The 14526-nt window shown below is 37.6% G+C and overlaps 1 protein-coding gene across 1 annotated transcript in view; it reads right to left on the bottom strand.

The window, feature by feature from the left end:
• The window catches only part of RGSL1 (regulator of G protein signaling like 1), a 1267980-nt gene that overhangs the window by 774053 nt on the left and 479401 nt on the right, over positions 1–14526 (bottom strand). Inside the window, exon 10 of the mRNA XM_044086788.1 lies at positions 3913–4030. Within this exon, the coding sequence (XP_043942723.1) occupies positions 3913–4030 (118 nt within the window). The remainder of the gene's footprint in view (positions 1–3912; positions 4031–14526) is intronic.

Here is a 14526-nt window from a genome sequence, read left to right as displayed (position 1 = left end):
AACAATAGACAAAGCATCAAGTCTTATCATTTGGCATTCCCTTCATATTCAAAAACTGCCTCACATAGTCAATACCAATGTCATCAGGTATAACCATGAAGAGAGATGTTACATCTAAAGTAATCAACAAAGCTGATGTATTATACTCCTCAGAGAAAACATAATCTGACAGAGTGCTCAAGAAATGTTCCGTATCCTTAATAATAGTAGGTGTGTCATCTACTATAACCCTAAGTTGTTTTTCAACAGATTTGGTCTATTTAGCTAGGTACACTAAATGTCCTGTATTTTATATAGGAAAAACAAATCAGACACTTAGAGAAAGTGTGAGAGAGCACCATTATGCCACCAACAAAGTAGATGAGAGCAATGCCCTAGCTAGGCATGTCCTAAGTAACGATTTGTCTCATAAGTTCAAATTTTTGGTCGTAGAATTGATTAACATGGGTACAAGGCTAGGTAATTTGAAGAATCACACAGACCTTTTAGACATTGATTTGATATTTGATATTTCATAATTTGGTTTTCTTAAATCTCAGGTATGACATATAAACATTTAGCATGACATATTTCATGTTTAATACTGAATATTAATATTTAGTGTTCTATATTATAACATTTTTATATAATGGTATATATATATATATATATATATATATATATATATATATATATGGGTCTGGTTTACCTGGTTGACATTCCAAAATGTCGAAGACCATATGGCCAAGATCATATAATCAACATTTGAAATGTCAAACATGTAAAAAACAAAAAAAAAAACAACAAACACTTACCTTAACATTGCTAGCAGGGGGTTAAGCCCCCCTGCACCCCCCCGTAACTTAAATATACCAACTCCGAGATCGCATACAGTGTGGAAGATGGAAATCTTTCTATTCCGCACTGTACGGAAATGCCTGTTACACATGGTCGGCATTTCAAATATCGATTATCTGGTCTCGGCCATATGGTCTTCGACATTTTGGAATGTCGACCATGTAAAGAGGATCCATATATATATTTATATATATATATATATATATATATATATATATATATATATATATACACACACACACACACACACACACACACACACACACACACACACACATTTTTCTGCAAATTCACGTCATCAGAACCATACGCATGCTATAATGATTATTCTTTATATTATCATATATATATATTTATTTATTTTTTATAAAGGTTGCATTACATTTGGCATTTTAGTATAGCTTTAGGGTTCTATTGTATTTCTAAGAGTCATTATGAAAAGCTGTTTATTTGGAATGAAAGAAATAGTCATTCTTTGATATTTGCTGCCATCTATTGACTTTTTAGAGTAATGCAGATTCATGCAGATTCTTATCATACCGAGCATCTGATGTATGGAATCGCTGTTTTAAATGTTCTTTTTACAATATGTAATATATTTTTTAGGATATGACATAGCTTTTATTTTTACTTTTATCTTACAATTTAGCATATAAACAAAGAATTCCTTTTATAAATTCAATGAGGTGTTCAGCTGAATATTCAGTGTATGTAACTGAAGTAGAACTATGACTGGTTAGCTACATGCTGATGCATTGATGGTGTAGTGTTTAAATGAGAATTCCAAATCCAGCCCAACAAATCACCTTTTTGTTGGGCTGGATTTGGAATTCTTGGTGAACTTTTAGCCCACTTGGTAGTTATTTTGATTTACTAGTGTTTAAATGAGCTGAATGTGCTTTTTTTATATGTCTGAAAAGTGTCTTGGATGGCACGAAAGCACTAACTGTTTTTAAATCTGTTATATTAAATTTCTTTATTTGTTACTCCCTAGTTGCCTTGTTTGCGACCTCTTTGTGTTTATTTTTCTATATATTTATTGGTTCACTGAGGCGCTTTCTTCTCCGACTACTGTGTTATTTCCCACACTTGTATCAATTACACACACACACACACACACACACACACACACACACACACACACACACACACACACACACACACACACACACACACACACACACACACACACACGTCTGACAATATATGGAAACACAGCATACTGAAACGTAAAACACTGAATACAAAATAACTATTTCTATGCATTACAAACATAGGAATGTCAATCCTAATAATTTTGTAATATAAGTATTTTTGCAAGGGCACGCCCTCCATTCTCCACCACACTTATTATACTAACTCCATAGATGCACAGCAGTGGGGTGTACGTGACTGATACACTTTAAGAAACCTAGTATTTTTTTCTTCCTCACAAAAAGGAATCTGTTTCATTATTGTACATTCTCTGTTTATATTCCCAACCGTTCTGTTTTCCCAAACTTGTTAGTAACCCTTTCTCACATGTACATGCTGACACACCTAATGTAGCATTTAGGACCAAATTCCCTTCCTCTGGAAAACAAATATGTGGCACTACTGTGATCCATAAAGCCATATGAAAAATACATATAAACTAATGAAATTCATTAATAAGAGACAATGTTTTAAAAAGTGTTGAATTCTGAAGTTCATCATTCTTCCATATGTGCACAACATGTTCTATAAATATTCATGTTCTTAATCCCAAAATGTTATTAGCAAAGGAAATGTGAAGTTAAGGTCACTGACTCTGCTAGCATTTAACATTTTTAACATTCACACGATTTTCCTCTCATGTCATGTCGGTGATATAAGTCAAGCATAGTATATTAAAAGATAAAACATATACACAATTAAATTAAAAATGACAGATGTTTGCAGTAGTTTCTTAAGGAAATATTCTTCAGTTGCACAGTGCTATTAAGTCATTAGACATGGATTCACTAAATGGCACTGATGCATATTTTTTCTCATATTTTTGCCATGTCCCTCAAAAATGTCTGACTTTCTGGTAAATCACCAAGTATTATAGTCAGTGAATAATACCAAACATTAGTGTTTCATATTTCTTATTGTTTAGAAAATGCATAATACCGCAAAACCTGTTGTTCCATTAACCTTCTAAGTGAATTAGAGTAATATTTGCAAACGCCTGAACAACGAAGTTGAAAAATATGCACTGAAGTGTTTATGGAGTCATTGTCTAGTCAACATTGCAAACCCACTACAATAAAACACCCCAGTCCCTCTGCTTATTACATCTCCAACCTATTTTAAACCAGATTTTCACAGGACAGTGAGGTCCAATGAAAACAGCAAGTCTACAGAAAATCATAACCTACCATAAGATGCTGTACTGCAGAAAAATATTACATAGACTGCAGAAAGAAGTGTTTAAGAAATACAGTCAAAAGGCATTACAGATGATGAAGTCACAAAGTCATAATAACTTTGCAATACTGCAAACATCAGCATGTCGACTGCTTTATGAATGCCCATACATCTGTAAACCATCCCTCCCTCAGTATAATTGTGCTCATAGTCACGCACTATATATAATATTCCTGTTATTATATGGACAAAAGAGAAGTACTTCCGAGGTGGTGCAGCGGTAGTGTTGTTGCCTCACAGCAAGAGGTTCTCCCGTACGATTCTTGGCTTGGGTTGGGAGTGCCTTCTGTATGCAGTCTGCATGTCCTCCCCGCAGTCGAGTGGGCATTCGAAAGACATGCATTGAATGGGTGTGCCTTAGTTGAAGGTCGGGCATCAGGCTGGCAACTCGACACCATAAAAACCAACTGCCAATCATTAGCGGACCGCAGTTCTGCTGTGGCGACCCTTAACCGGGAAAAGACAGACAACAACATATGGACAAAAGAGCCCCCACACACACACACACACACACACACACACACACACACACACACAGCAGTATATCTAGAGCTGACCTGTGAGTTCACAAACCCTGATATTCTAACTACTTCCCTCCCATAAAGGCCACCTCAAAACAAAGAATTTGTTACAGAATTTACTTACCACTTGTCATCCATGGCTTTGAAGACATGAGCCTGAGCCAGCAGAAACATGTTCACAGTTGGTAAGGGAGTCTTTGCTATATCTTTTATGATGCCTGCTTCACAATGCAATAGTTCATCTAGTAAAACAAATAAAAACATAAATGTCAGGAACAGTCACCATGGCATCATAACGTCTAGCAATATGTACATGCAGTGTATATTGCATATTTTACTGTTTGCTACTTGAAATAATTATTCCATTCATATTACATTTATCTGCATGTCTTTTCCTTCCCAAAACTAAATGTAAAATTTAATAGCTTATTTGGCATTGCCTTTCTTTGATCAAAGTGATATATGTTAGACAATTAACATCTGTTGATTTGCCAAGACCCATAACAGATAAACAGTTTTCAGTCATGACAGGGGTGTACAGGTCTGTTTAGTGATGTCCTTGGTCATGCCATGTGTAAACAGAGTCCATGGGAACCAAACCCAAATAATCATAATAAAGATCACTTTACAGTTTTCTTCCTTAACCATTAGTGTTATACTGCCAGCCATTTATGCTCCAGTTCTTTTTCGGCACAACAGTTTGTACAGCAAAACTAGGTTTGTGCACTATTTAATAAATTGCTTTACGTGCAACTTTACACTGTTTTTTCATTTTGGATATAATTTGAGTCTTTAGATGCACTACATGTTTCCATTTAATATGAACGCCATGTTCCAGTACGCACTACCTAAAACCAAGCAAAATAAGTAAAAGTCCATGTGCCTGGAGCCATATCTGAACACAGAAGACACTGGCTCCAACCCATCACAGAAGGACATTGCACTGTACTTCCAGCGAAGAGGAGTAGGGACTCAAGAGCATTCAAACAAACGTCCTTCCTCCCATTACACAGCCACAGTCTTCAGCTTCCATCTTTTCCTGCTACTGACTTCCAGTACCAATAGTGGGAAGGAATGATGGACCATTAGCACACAATAGGCTTGAGGGTCATGGATGGAATTGTTAGTAAGAAAATTATTTAAAATAAAAACACCACAGCATAACCATGTTTGTACTCTGTATAACTGCCATTTCCACAAATACATTCTCAGTTTTTCTAAGTAGAGAAGACTGCAAGTATGTGCCACAAAGTGCAAGCAAATTTTTTCATCTGCACCAAAATTATTACATTATAAAATCATTAACAATCATTATTCCACTTTAAGACATAAAACAGCATATTGTTATAACAAATATATTAAATAAAGGAATTTTCAGAACTTAGCCTTTCACAGTAGTTGCCAAAAATAATTATAATAGTTTTTTTAATTATGATTCATCTTCTGAAGTACATTCTTTAGAATGTCAGAAGCTTGGCATGTTCCCAAAAGGCAGCAGGTTCTGTGCTCCCACTAGGTGCATGGAATTATATTCCAGTACTCTAATTCTTACACTGCAGTGCAGAACAGAAAGGGTGTGGGGAATGGGGCTATGGGGGAACAGTTACAATCCACATGTGCCATCCATCGAATGAGGTATTTTATTGTGGTCTGATCTACTTGAATTAGTGGTAGTTTAGAAAGATAATTAAGATCAAACAGCATTTATTGAAAAATATTTTATTTTATTAAAAATCTTTTGAAATGAAACACAACATAAAATATCAATAACATTCAAAGAACAAAATCTCAAAATTAAAAAAAAGTAGACTAGTATCAGCCTTCAAAGTTCCCAGATTGTGTTTTTTACATAATTCTTTAAATCACAAACAGAAACAACTTATCTAACAGTAGCAAGTATGGGGGGACAATGGTATGCTGAGCGTTCCTTACACTAAAGGAAAGGAGTCTTGCTCATTTAATTTTTTTTTTTCAAAAACATTGCCTTAACAAAGATAATATACATGCTTTCTTTGAAGAAAAGCATGTATTACCTTTGTTTAGGTTATATGCACCAGGCCAACAAGGTAATGCTGACTTCTTACACAGTCTCTCAGAGGCTTCATTTTCTTTTACTGCTCATGCCAGTAGGGCATTACTTACTGCCAGATGTCAAAGGCAGGGGATATTAGTATATGCCCTAATGTGGAAATAACATAAGCGCAGCTGAAAATAATTTGCAGTACCAGCTAAACAGTACCCTGCCACCACCACTACCACACACACACACACACACACACACACACACACACACACACACACACACACACACACACACACACACACAGACACAGTTACATTTCAGCTTCCCCTACTACAAAAATTAAAGTTACATACTCACCATAACTACGTATCTGTGTTGTCCATTTTCATTCTTCCTCAACATATGGGTCTCGGATCCAACTCAGCCAATCACTTTAGATTCTTGGGCTCACGAGCTCCTCTCTTTATTCATAATGCCTCTTACTTACAGATTACCTCAGATCAAGTTTGCTGCTGCTAAATATGCCAGAAGGCATAAATACGTATAATAAAAATTATAATTATAACAAAAAACAGGATAGAGACAGAGTAGGGGCTCAGACTGGAAACAATGGTTCCCATATACCTCACCAGGTCACTCCCAAAGGATAGGGATAGGGGAAGGAGGGTGGGGAGTTGAGGAAGAATGAAATTGGACAACATAGAGTTATAGTTATGTTGAGTACATAACTTTAATATTTGATGTTGTCATTTTCATTCATTACTCAATGTATGGGACAGAGTTCCTAGCTAAAATAATCTTCTGTGTGGCCCTCATGGAAGGATATTCTGGAGAACCGTGGAGCCAAAAGCAGACCTGTTTCTAGATATGATGTCCAACTTGTAATAAGCAAGTTGAAGCTCTGACCCAAAAAGCAGATGATGTAGCCATGGATCTAGTCAAATAGGCCTTTGGAGATTTAGGAAAGGACAATCATCTTACAGAATATACAAAGGAAATCCAATCTGTTATCCATTTAGCTAAGGTAACCTTAGATATTGGTTTTCCCAATTTGTTGTTAGCAAAGGAAACAAACAGTTGATCAGATTTTTGAAATTCTTTTGTTCGATGTAGGTAAAAACAAAGCTGTCTATGTACTGCTAAAAGATGTAACATGTATTCTTCATTACTGTCAAATTTTGGAAAGAAGACTGGTAAATTGATTACTAGATTCATGTTTGTCTCAGAAACAACTTTTGGCAGGAAGGAAATGTTTGTACGTTAAGGTCACTCTGTCTTTGTGAAAAATCAGATAAGAAGGTCTTGAAGAGAGTGACTGGAGTTCAGAAACTTGCCTTGCTGACAAAATGGCAACAAGAAAAATTGTTTTCCAAGATTTAGGCCTGACTTAGCCAAAGGTTCAAAGTGGATTGGGTTAAAGTTTATAATAAAACATATGAATACCTTAACTGCCTAGGATGTAATAACTCCATAAGGCAAACCTCTATGCCAACACTTGAAGTCCCTCTTAGCAATACATATACACTCAGCACAGCTACCTACCTACCAGATAAGTATCATAGACTGACCCAGATTACATTCTATAGTCCAAGAACTAGGAAATTCCAGGAACTTACATGTAGGCTCTTAAAACTTTTATAGTACAATGTCACCCCTTAATAGTTGGTGATATCCACCCAAACCCTGGACCAACCTCTACCACAATTTCATTGCCCCACACCCCAATTCCTGCTAATACACAATTGCTAGACAGACCCTCTAACTCACTCTTGATAGCTCACCTTAACATACGAAGCATAAACAATAAAGTTGCCCACCTACATGCACTCATGGATGTACATTCATTTGACATCCTATGTCTTACTGAAACATGGCTCAAGAACTCAACACAAGAGATTATTCCACCTGGTTATGATATCCTGAGGCTAGACCGTAAAGCTAAGAAGGGTGGGGGAGTAGCTATTCTATACAAAACTGGATTACAGGTGACACTTATAGATTCTCAACCTCCACTTATAAATAAGGCTGAAATCATCCTTATTTCCAAATTACAACTTAATAAACATAAATCCATCTATATAATCTGTGTTTATCTTCCCCCAGGTAATAACCCCAGCACCCTAGAGGATATCCTCAGTTGGCTATCTAATACCTACCCACAAGAAACCATAGCGCTTGGTGACTTCAATATCAGTTGGAAGAGCTGTTCCTCAGAACAGCCACCTACTCATATTAACCTATGTGGTTTTACCCAAACCATTACATCCCCTACTAGGACCAATAAACTTAATGGCAAGGAAAGCACCTTAGACTGGATTCTCATAAACAGTCACCACCAAACTTACAAAGTAGGAACCCTCCCCGAAGATCTAAGTGACCACTCACTGACCTTTATAATCAGATATAAAAGTGACATTGCAAACACAACAACCTACAGGACAATAAGGACCAAAATGAATTTTAACCCCGATAGCTTTCAAAATTAACTCTTGGCATGTGATTGGTCACCCCTAAAAAACCTACCTCTAGATGAATCAGTACAATACTTCAATTCAAAATTATTATCTATTTTAGACTACCATGCCCCAACACGTACAATCAGAGCCAAGACTAAACCAGCCCCATGGCTCTCAAAAACTACCAAACAAAAAATCTTCCTTAGAAACAAATTATGGGCAAATTGGCGTTCAACTAAAAACCCTGTTGATCAATTAAAGTTTAGACAGCTTAGAAATTAAACAATAAAAGGCATATTGTTAGACAAAAAGAATTTTTACTTTGAGCTCCAACAAACACATCAAATTAAGCCACAAAGATTCTGGTCAGGCATTAATAAACTTTACACCCTGGTCATTCAGTCACACCCGTCCCTTTAGGCTCTGATCACAATAACCCTACTCAAATAGCCAATACCTTTAACACTTTTTTCACAGAGACTATTCAATCTCTTGCTAATCAGCTATCCCCTGATACATCATCATCAACCACTTCCATCACCAATGCACCCCCTTCATTTCACTTTCAAATTGTTCCTACATCCCTTGTCTGTACACTCTTACATAAGCATAAACCTACCACCCTCTCTGCAGACCTATTACCTGCAGAATACCTGCAGAAAGCTGCAAAAGACATAGCCTTCCCAGTATCCATCCTGATTAACAGAACTATTACAGAAGGAACTATCCCATCAATCTGGAAAATCTCTCACATTATCCCCTTGCATAAGGGAGGCAACTCGAATTAATTATTAAATTATAGACCTATAGCCATATTATCACCACTGGCTAAGATCATGGAGAAATGCATTCATAAACAGCTGTTAAACAACCTAATAGAAAACAATTTACTAGCTAACTGCCAACATGGTTTTAGACCATTTCATAGCACCACCTCTGCTCTTTTATCATTCACAAATTGTATTAATAAGAATCGTAACAAAGATACGTTATCCTCAGCCCTCTTTATTTATCTTTCAAAAGCCTTCGACATGGTTAACTACCGCCTACTCATTAATATACTCAAAAAACTGTCTCTGGACACACTAGCTATTCAATGGTTCCAATCATACTTAGACAACAGGCAGCAGGCTGTCCTATGGGAAAACAACCTATCATCCCACCTCCCAATTGCCCTTGGGGTCCATCAAGGCTCAATATTAGGCTCTCTCCTATTTTCTATTTTTATAAATGGCCTATACTCTGTTATACCTCAAGCTACTTGCATCCAATATGCCGACGATTCCACGCTAATATGCTCTGCCACCTCACCATCTGTCTTACAGTCCATAACCCAAAATGTGTTTAATATAGTCGAAAAATGGCTTTTACATCGATGCCTCATTCTGAATCCCAAAAAAAACAAAACTGCTACTATTCACTCCCACACGTCGGGCCTCCCCACTTACTTTTACTGTCACATCAATCAATGGCATTATTATATCTCCTGATTGTACTACTAAACTTCTTGGGGTTCTTATTGACAACAACCTTACCTTTGACTCCCATATTAATAGTACTATAAAAACAGTCAACAAAAAACTAGGATCCCTATATAGGATTAAATCCTTTTTGTCACCACTAGCCAGGACCACCATTGCCCGTACCCACTTAATCTCTACCCTCCTCTATGCCTCACCTATATATACAAAACTATGTAAAAACAACCTCAACAAGCTTGCAATATCCTATAATAATATTGCCAGATTTGCAACTGGATCTGCCTTCAGAGCCCACCATTGTGATAATCTTAAACATCTAGGATGGCTAGAACTGCCATATATAATATTATTTAATCAATTGAGTTGCCCACAAGATCCTGTACCAACCTACTAACACTCCAGTACTTACTAACCTAATCACCCCCATAACAACCTCAAGACCCTATGCTCAGCAAATAAACTACTTGTCTTAATAGGCAAAGCTAACAACTTGGCTGGTGACTCCTTGTTTGCCAACACAGGTGGAAAAATCTGGAACTCCCTCCAAAAAGACCTGTCCACCATTACCTCTACAGCATTATTTAAAAGCAAATTGAAGCCATACCTTAAATCACAGTGGTTATGCTCTTGTTCTAGCCCAGACTAACTACCTCTAATTTCTCAAAGCATTACTGCCATTACTGTACAAACTAGTTACTTTTCTGTTAACTTCTAAGAGAGTGTATAACCTAGTTACTTTTTTAAGTCAAATAAAATGAAAGTATTCTCTTATACTAATTGTTAGCAAAATATTTGCATGGCTAACCATGGCTGAAATGTATAATGATTCTGTTTACAGAAATGTTAAAAAAAAAAAAAAACAAATGTAACGTATAGGATGATTATCTGTACATTTAAAATGTCTCACATTATATATGATAGTGTTTTTTTTTTGTTTGTTGGAGCTTTCCTCCCCGGGCCTCCACTAAAAATGGACATATATCCAGTTGGACTAGCCCGTCAACAAATGTAAAATAAAATAAATAAATAAAAAATAAATAAATAAAACAATAAGATCCCAGGGTGGAGTAGGGTCTCTTACTGGAGGTCTAAGCAGAAGAGCACCCTTCAGAAAAGCCTTACAAATTTTAAAAGGTAGGGGGAAGTCATTATGTACTATGTAGTAATTAGAGAAGACAGATTTTTACAGTGGAGAAACTGGCACTATCCTGACAAATTGAAGCCAGGAAATTTAATAACAGCAGGAATCGGAGCTGTAAAGGTATCTAGATTTCTTTGTTCTCCCCAGTATGGACATCTCTTCCATTTACTCTTGTAAATTTTTCTGGTAGAAGGTTTTTGAGAAGAGGATAAAATATGACAAAGCAGAGAGGAAAGCCTGGACTGTCTAGCCATCACTGGAATTGGAGAAACACTACGGTTAACTTGAAGCCTTGAATGTCTGGATGAATCATTCCTGATGGGTGCAATAGCAGATTTGGACTGGGGTCCAGTGGACAAGGCAGATACAAGAGATGAGACCATAGGAATGAGAACCACATCTGCCGAGGCCAGAACGGGACAATGAGGATTACCCTTTTCTTCAACCGTTGTGCTTTCTGGAGAAAATTGGGTATTAAGGGAAGGGGAGGATAAGCATACAGGAGACCAGGGGGCTAAACGTGGACCAGAGCATCTCTTGGTGACTCCCCCTGAGGGGGAATTAGGGTAAAGAACCTACTGCACTTGTTGTTGAAGGGAGAGGCAAAAAGGTTGCAGCAAGATTGACTCCAATGACAAAAAATCATTTCTGCACTAAAGGATTAAGCGACCATTCTTGCGGCATCAGGGTGGTTCTGCTGAGCTTGTCAGCTAAGATGTTGGATTTCCCCAGAATGTGGAGTGCTGGAATTTGGTTAAAGGAGATTGCATACTGCCAGACTCTCATTGCTTCTTGGCAAAGGGGATAAGATCAAGTTCCCTACTGTTTGTTGATGTACTAAACCACTGACATATTGTCTGTCTGGATAGCAATCATACGTAGAAGGAGAGAGGTTTGAAAGGCCTGCAATGATAAAATGATCGCTCTCATCTCTGAGACACTAATATGAAAATAGATCTCTTCTGGGGACCACATACCCTGAGCAGTTCTTCCCAACAAATGTCCCTCCCCCAAAATGTGAGGCATCCGTGGTCAGCGTGGCTTTCAGGGGAGGAAAGATAAATGGGTAACACTGACAAAGCTCGTTGGACTGGAGCTACTAAAGTAGGGAATCCTTGCAGGCTCGCAAAATCATTATAGGTTACTTCAAAGGATGCTGAAGCACTGACCATTGTACCAACAGGGTCCATTGAAGAATTCTCATGCGAATGCAAGCTAAATGTAAAAGGGAGATCTCTGCCACCATTGAACCTAAGGCTTGAAGAACGAGTCTTGCAGAAGGAGAGGGAAGGTCCAGAATTTATCTGACATGCAATCTCAGGGAAATAATTCTGCTCTGGGATAAAAATGTGAACTGTCTGATTGTGTGCAAGTGAGCTTCTATAAACTCCAAGACTTGAATTGGTTGAAGCTGCAACTTGGAAAGATTTTCTGTGATCCCTAGGAATGGACATAACTGGAGTAAGTAATTTCTGGCTTTTTGTAGTAGATGCTTGGCTGGTGTGGAAAGGAGTCAGTTGTCTAGAAAAGGAAACACTCTTGAATCCATGCAGTCTGAGATAACTACCCCATTAGGCGCTGAAGCCACCTGCCTGGAGAAACTTAAAACTTTTCCACAAGAATGCCTTGATCCAGAGGTTGGAACCACATTGTCTAGTACTGAGGCCTCAAGGGGAAGGGATGGCACTGAAAATGTGAGAGTCAAACCCCTACCTCCAGATCCATGCCAAAGCTATGGTTCCGACATACTTCAGCCTCCAGCCAGGTCATCACTGGCTGGATCACAGAAGACATCAGAGTCAATGAAGACCGGGTCTTCGGATCTAATCCAGAGAATCCTGGAATTCTCAGATCCTGCAAACTCTGAAGCTGAAAGGCAAATCAGTGTAGGAGTCATTAAAGGTGTTTGGTCTGGACTGAAGCTCACAGGTCCAATGGCAGATACAGACAGAAGAACTTCCAACTGAATTTGGGTCCTAAGAAATTTTCTCATCATTCTGTCTACATCTTCTTCAATTGGCTCCTGGAAGACTTGAAAGATAATGATAAGAATGGAAGTCTAGAAACTCTATGTGGAGCTGAAAAGGAAAATGAAGTCTCAAAGAAATCAGCTCTGGAGAGAATTGGGCCTGCTTATAGGTTGTAGACTTGTGCAGAGCTGACACTGGATACAAACAGGTGGATGGATCAAACCTTTAGAGATCTTCAGGGAGGAGCCAAAGTCAGCACAGAATGAGGACAGCAGTCATTGAAGTGCTTCCTTGACTCTTTAGACTTTTCTTTTGATTTTTTCTTTCTCTTCTTGAGATTTTTCTGCAGGTTTAGCAGTAGAAAGGAAAGCTCTTGATACTATGGAAGAAGAAGAAGGCACTAAAACCTTTAACATTAAGTTTATTCCTGCATTCAACCAAGGTCCTGTGGTTGAAGCCGGAAAAAATGTCACACATGACCTCAAGGATGACCAGTCCCAAGACAATATACACATTCAGAGTGAGCATCCGAGTTGGGTATTTTGTGCCAACATGATGAACATTTCTTAAAATCCACAGGTTTGTCTGACATCGTGCAAAGAAGCCTGAATCAACTCTGAAAGACAAAACAAATACACAGTGAAAGCTAGAGAAGAGCAGACAGAACACCAACAATGGTACCAAAAATTCCCATAAACCTGGGAAAGAAAATATCAACAATGGTACCAAAAATTCCCACAAACTTGGGAAAGAAAATACCAACAATGGTACTGAGATTACTCTAATAAGAAGAGGAAGAAAAAGGGGGAGAAGGGGCTAGGCCTAGGAGAGAAGCAACAACCAGCAACAGTAACCTTTAATCTAGAAACTTTTTTAATACTATAGAGGCTTTAGAAGGAAAGAAGTGAAATAAAGAAAGAAATGCAAGGACCCTAACAAAAGAAGGTAACAGTAAGCAAAAAACTGACTTACCTCCAAAAATGTTTGACCAACGAAGAAACCATATATGTTCACTGGAAGTGGTAAACAAGATTTGGGGGTAATCTGGGACTTGAGAGAGGATTATGGGAAAGGAGAGGAGCTTGAGCTAGGGATCCAAAGTCTGAGAAGTGGCTGAAGTCAGATTTGAGGTCGGATCCAAAACCCAAAGGTTGAGGAACAGATGAAAAACACAACATCAGATCCATCAATATGAGTAAGTGCAACATATACTAAACCCCTGGTTTCACAAGAAGGAACAACACTGAAATAAAAAAAAAATATTATCTATGCCTGGAGAAATAAATACATAAATAAATAAATAAGCAAATAATAAAAGAAAATGATATTATAAGTCAGCCTTAGCATCCAATGTATTTGCCAAACAATGAGGTAAATATTATAAAAGACAAAGTAAATGAAGGATCACTAGTTTCACTGGAATATATTTGCAATGAAAGTACTGACAGCTATGCAACAATTGTTATTAAGAACGTATGTCAGCCAGCAACTTATAGGAATGATAATGACAGTCTTTGTTGTCATGCAATATGGCACATATAGGAAATGTGTGGAAAATGTTACAAGGAGTAATTTGGATATTGTATTGCCTAGTAATGTAGTTGCCAAGAGTATTATACCTTCATCCTTGTTCACATCTAAGGCAGTAATATTTTAAAAGAAATACT

The sequence above is a fragment of the Protopterus annectens genome, chromosome 10.part0 (genome assembly GCF_019279795.1).
Source record: "Protopterus annectens isolate FY-2018-M chromosome 10.part0, PAN1.0, whole genome shotgun sequence".
Taxonomy (NCBI): Eukaryota; Metazoa; Chordata; order Ceratodontiformes; family Protopteridae; genus Protopterus; species Protopterus annectens.
This window is presented reverse-complemented; position numbering and strand designations above follow the sequence as displayed.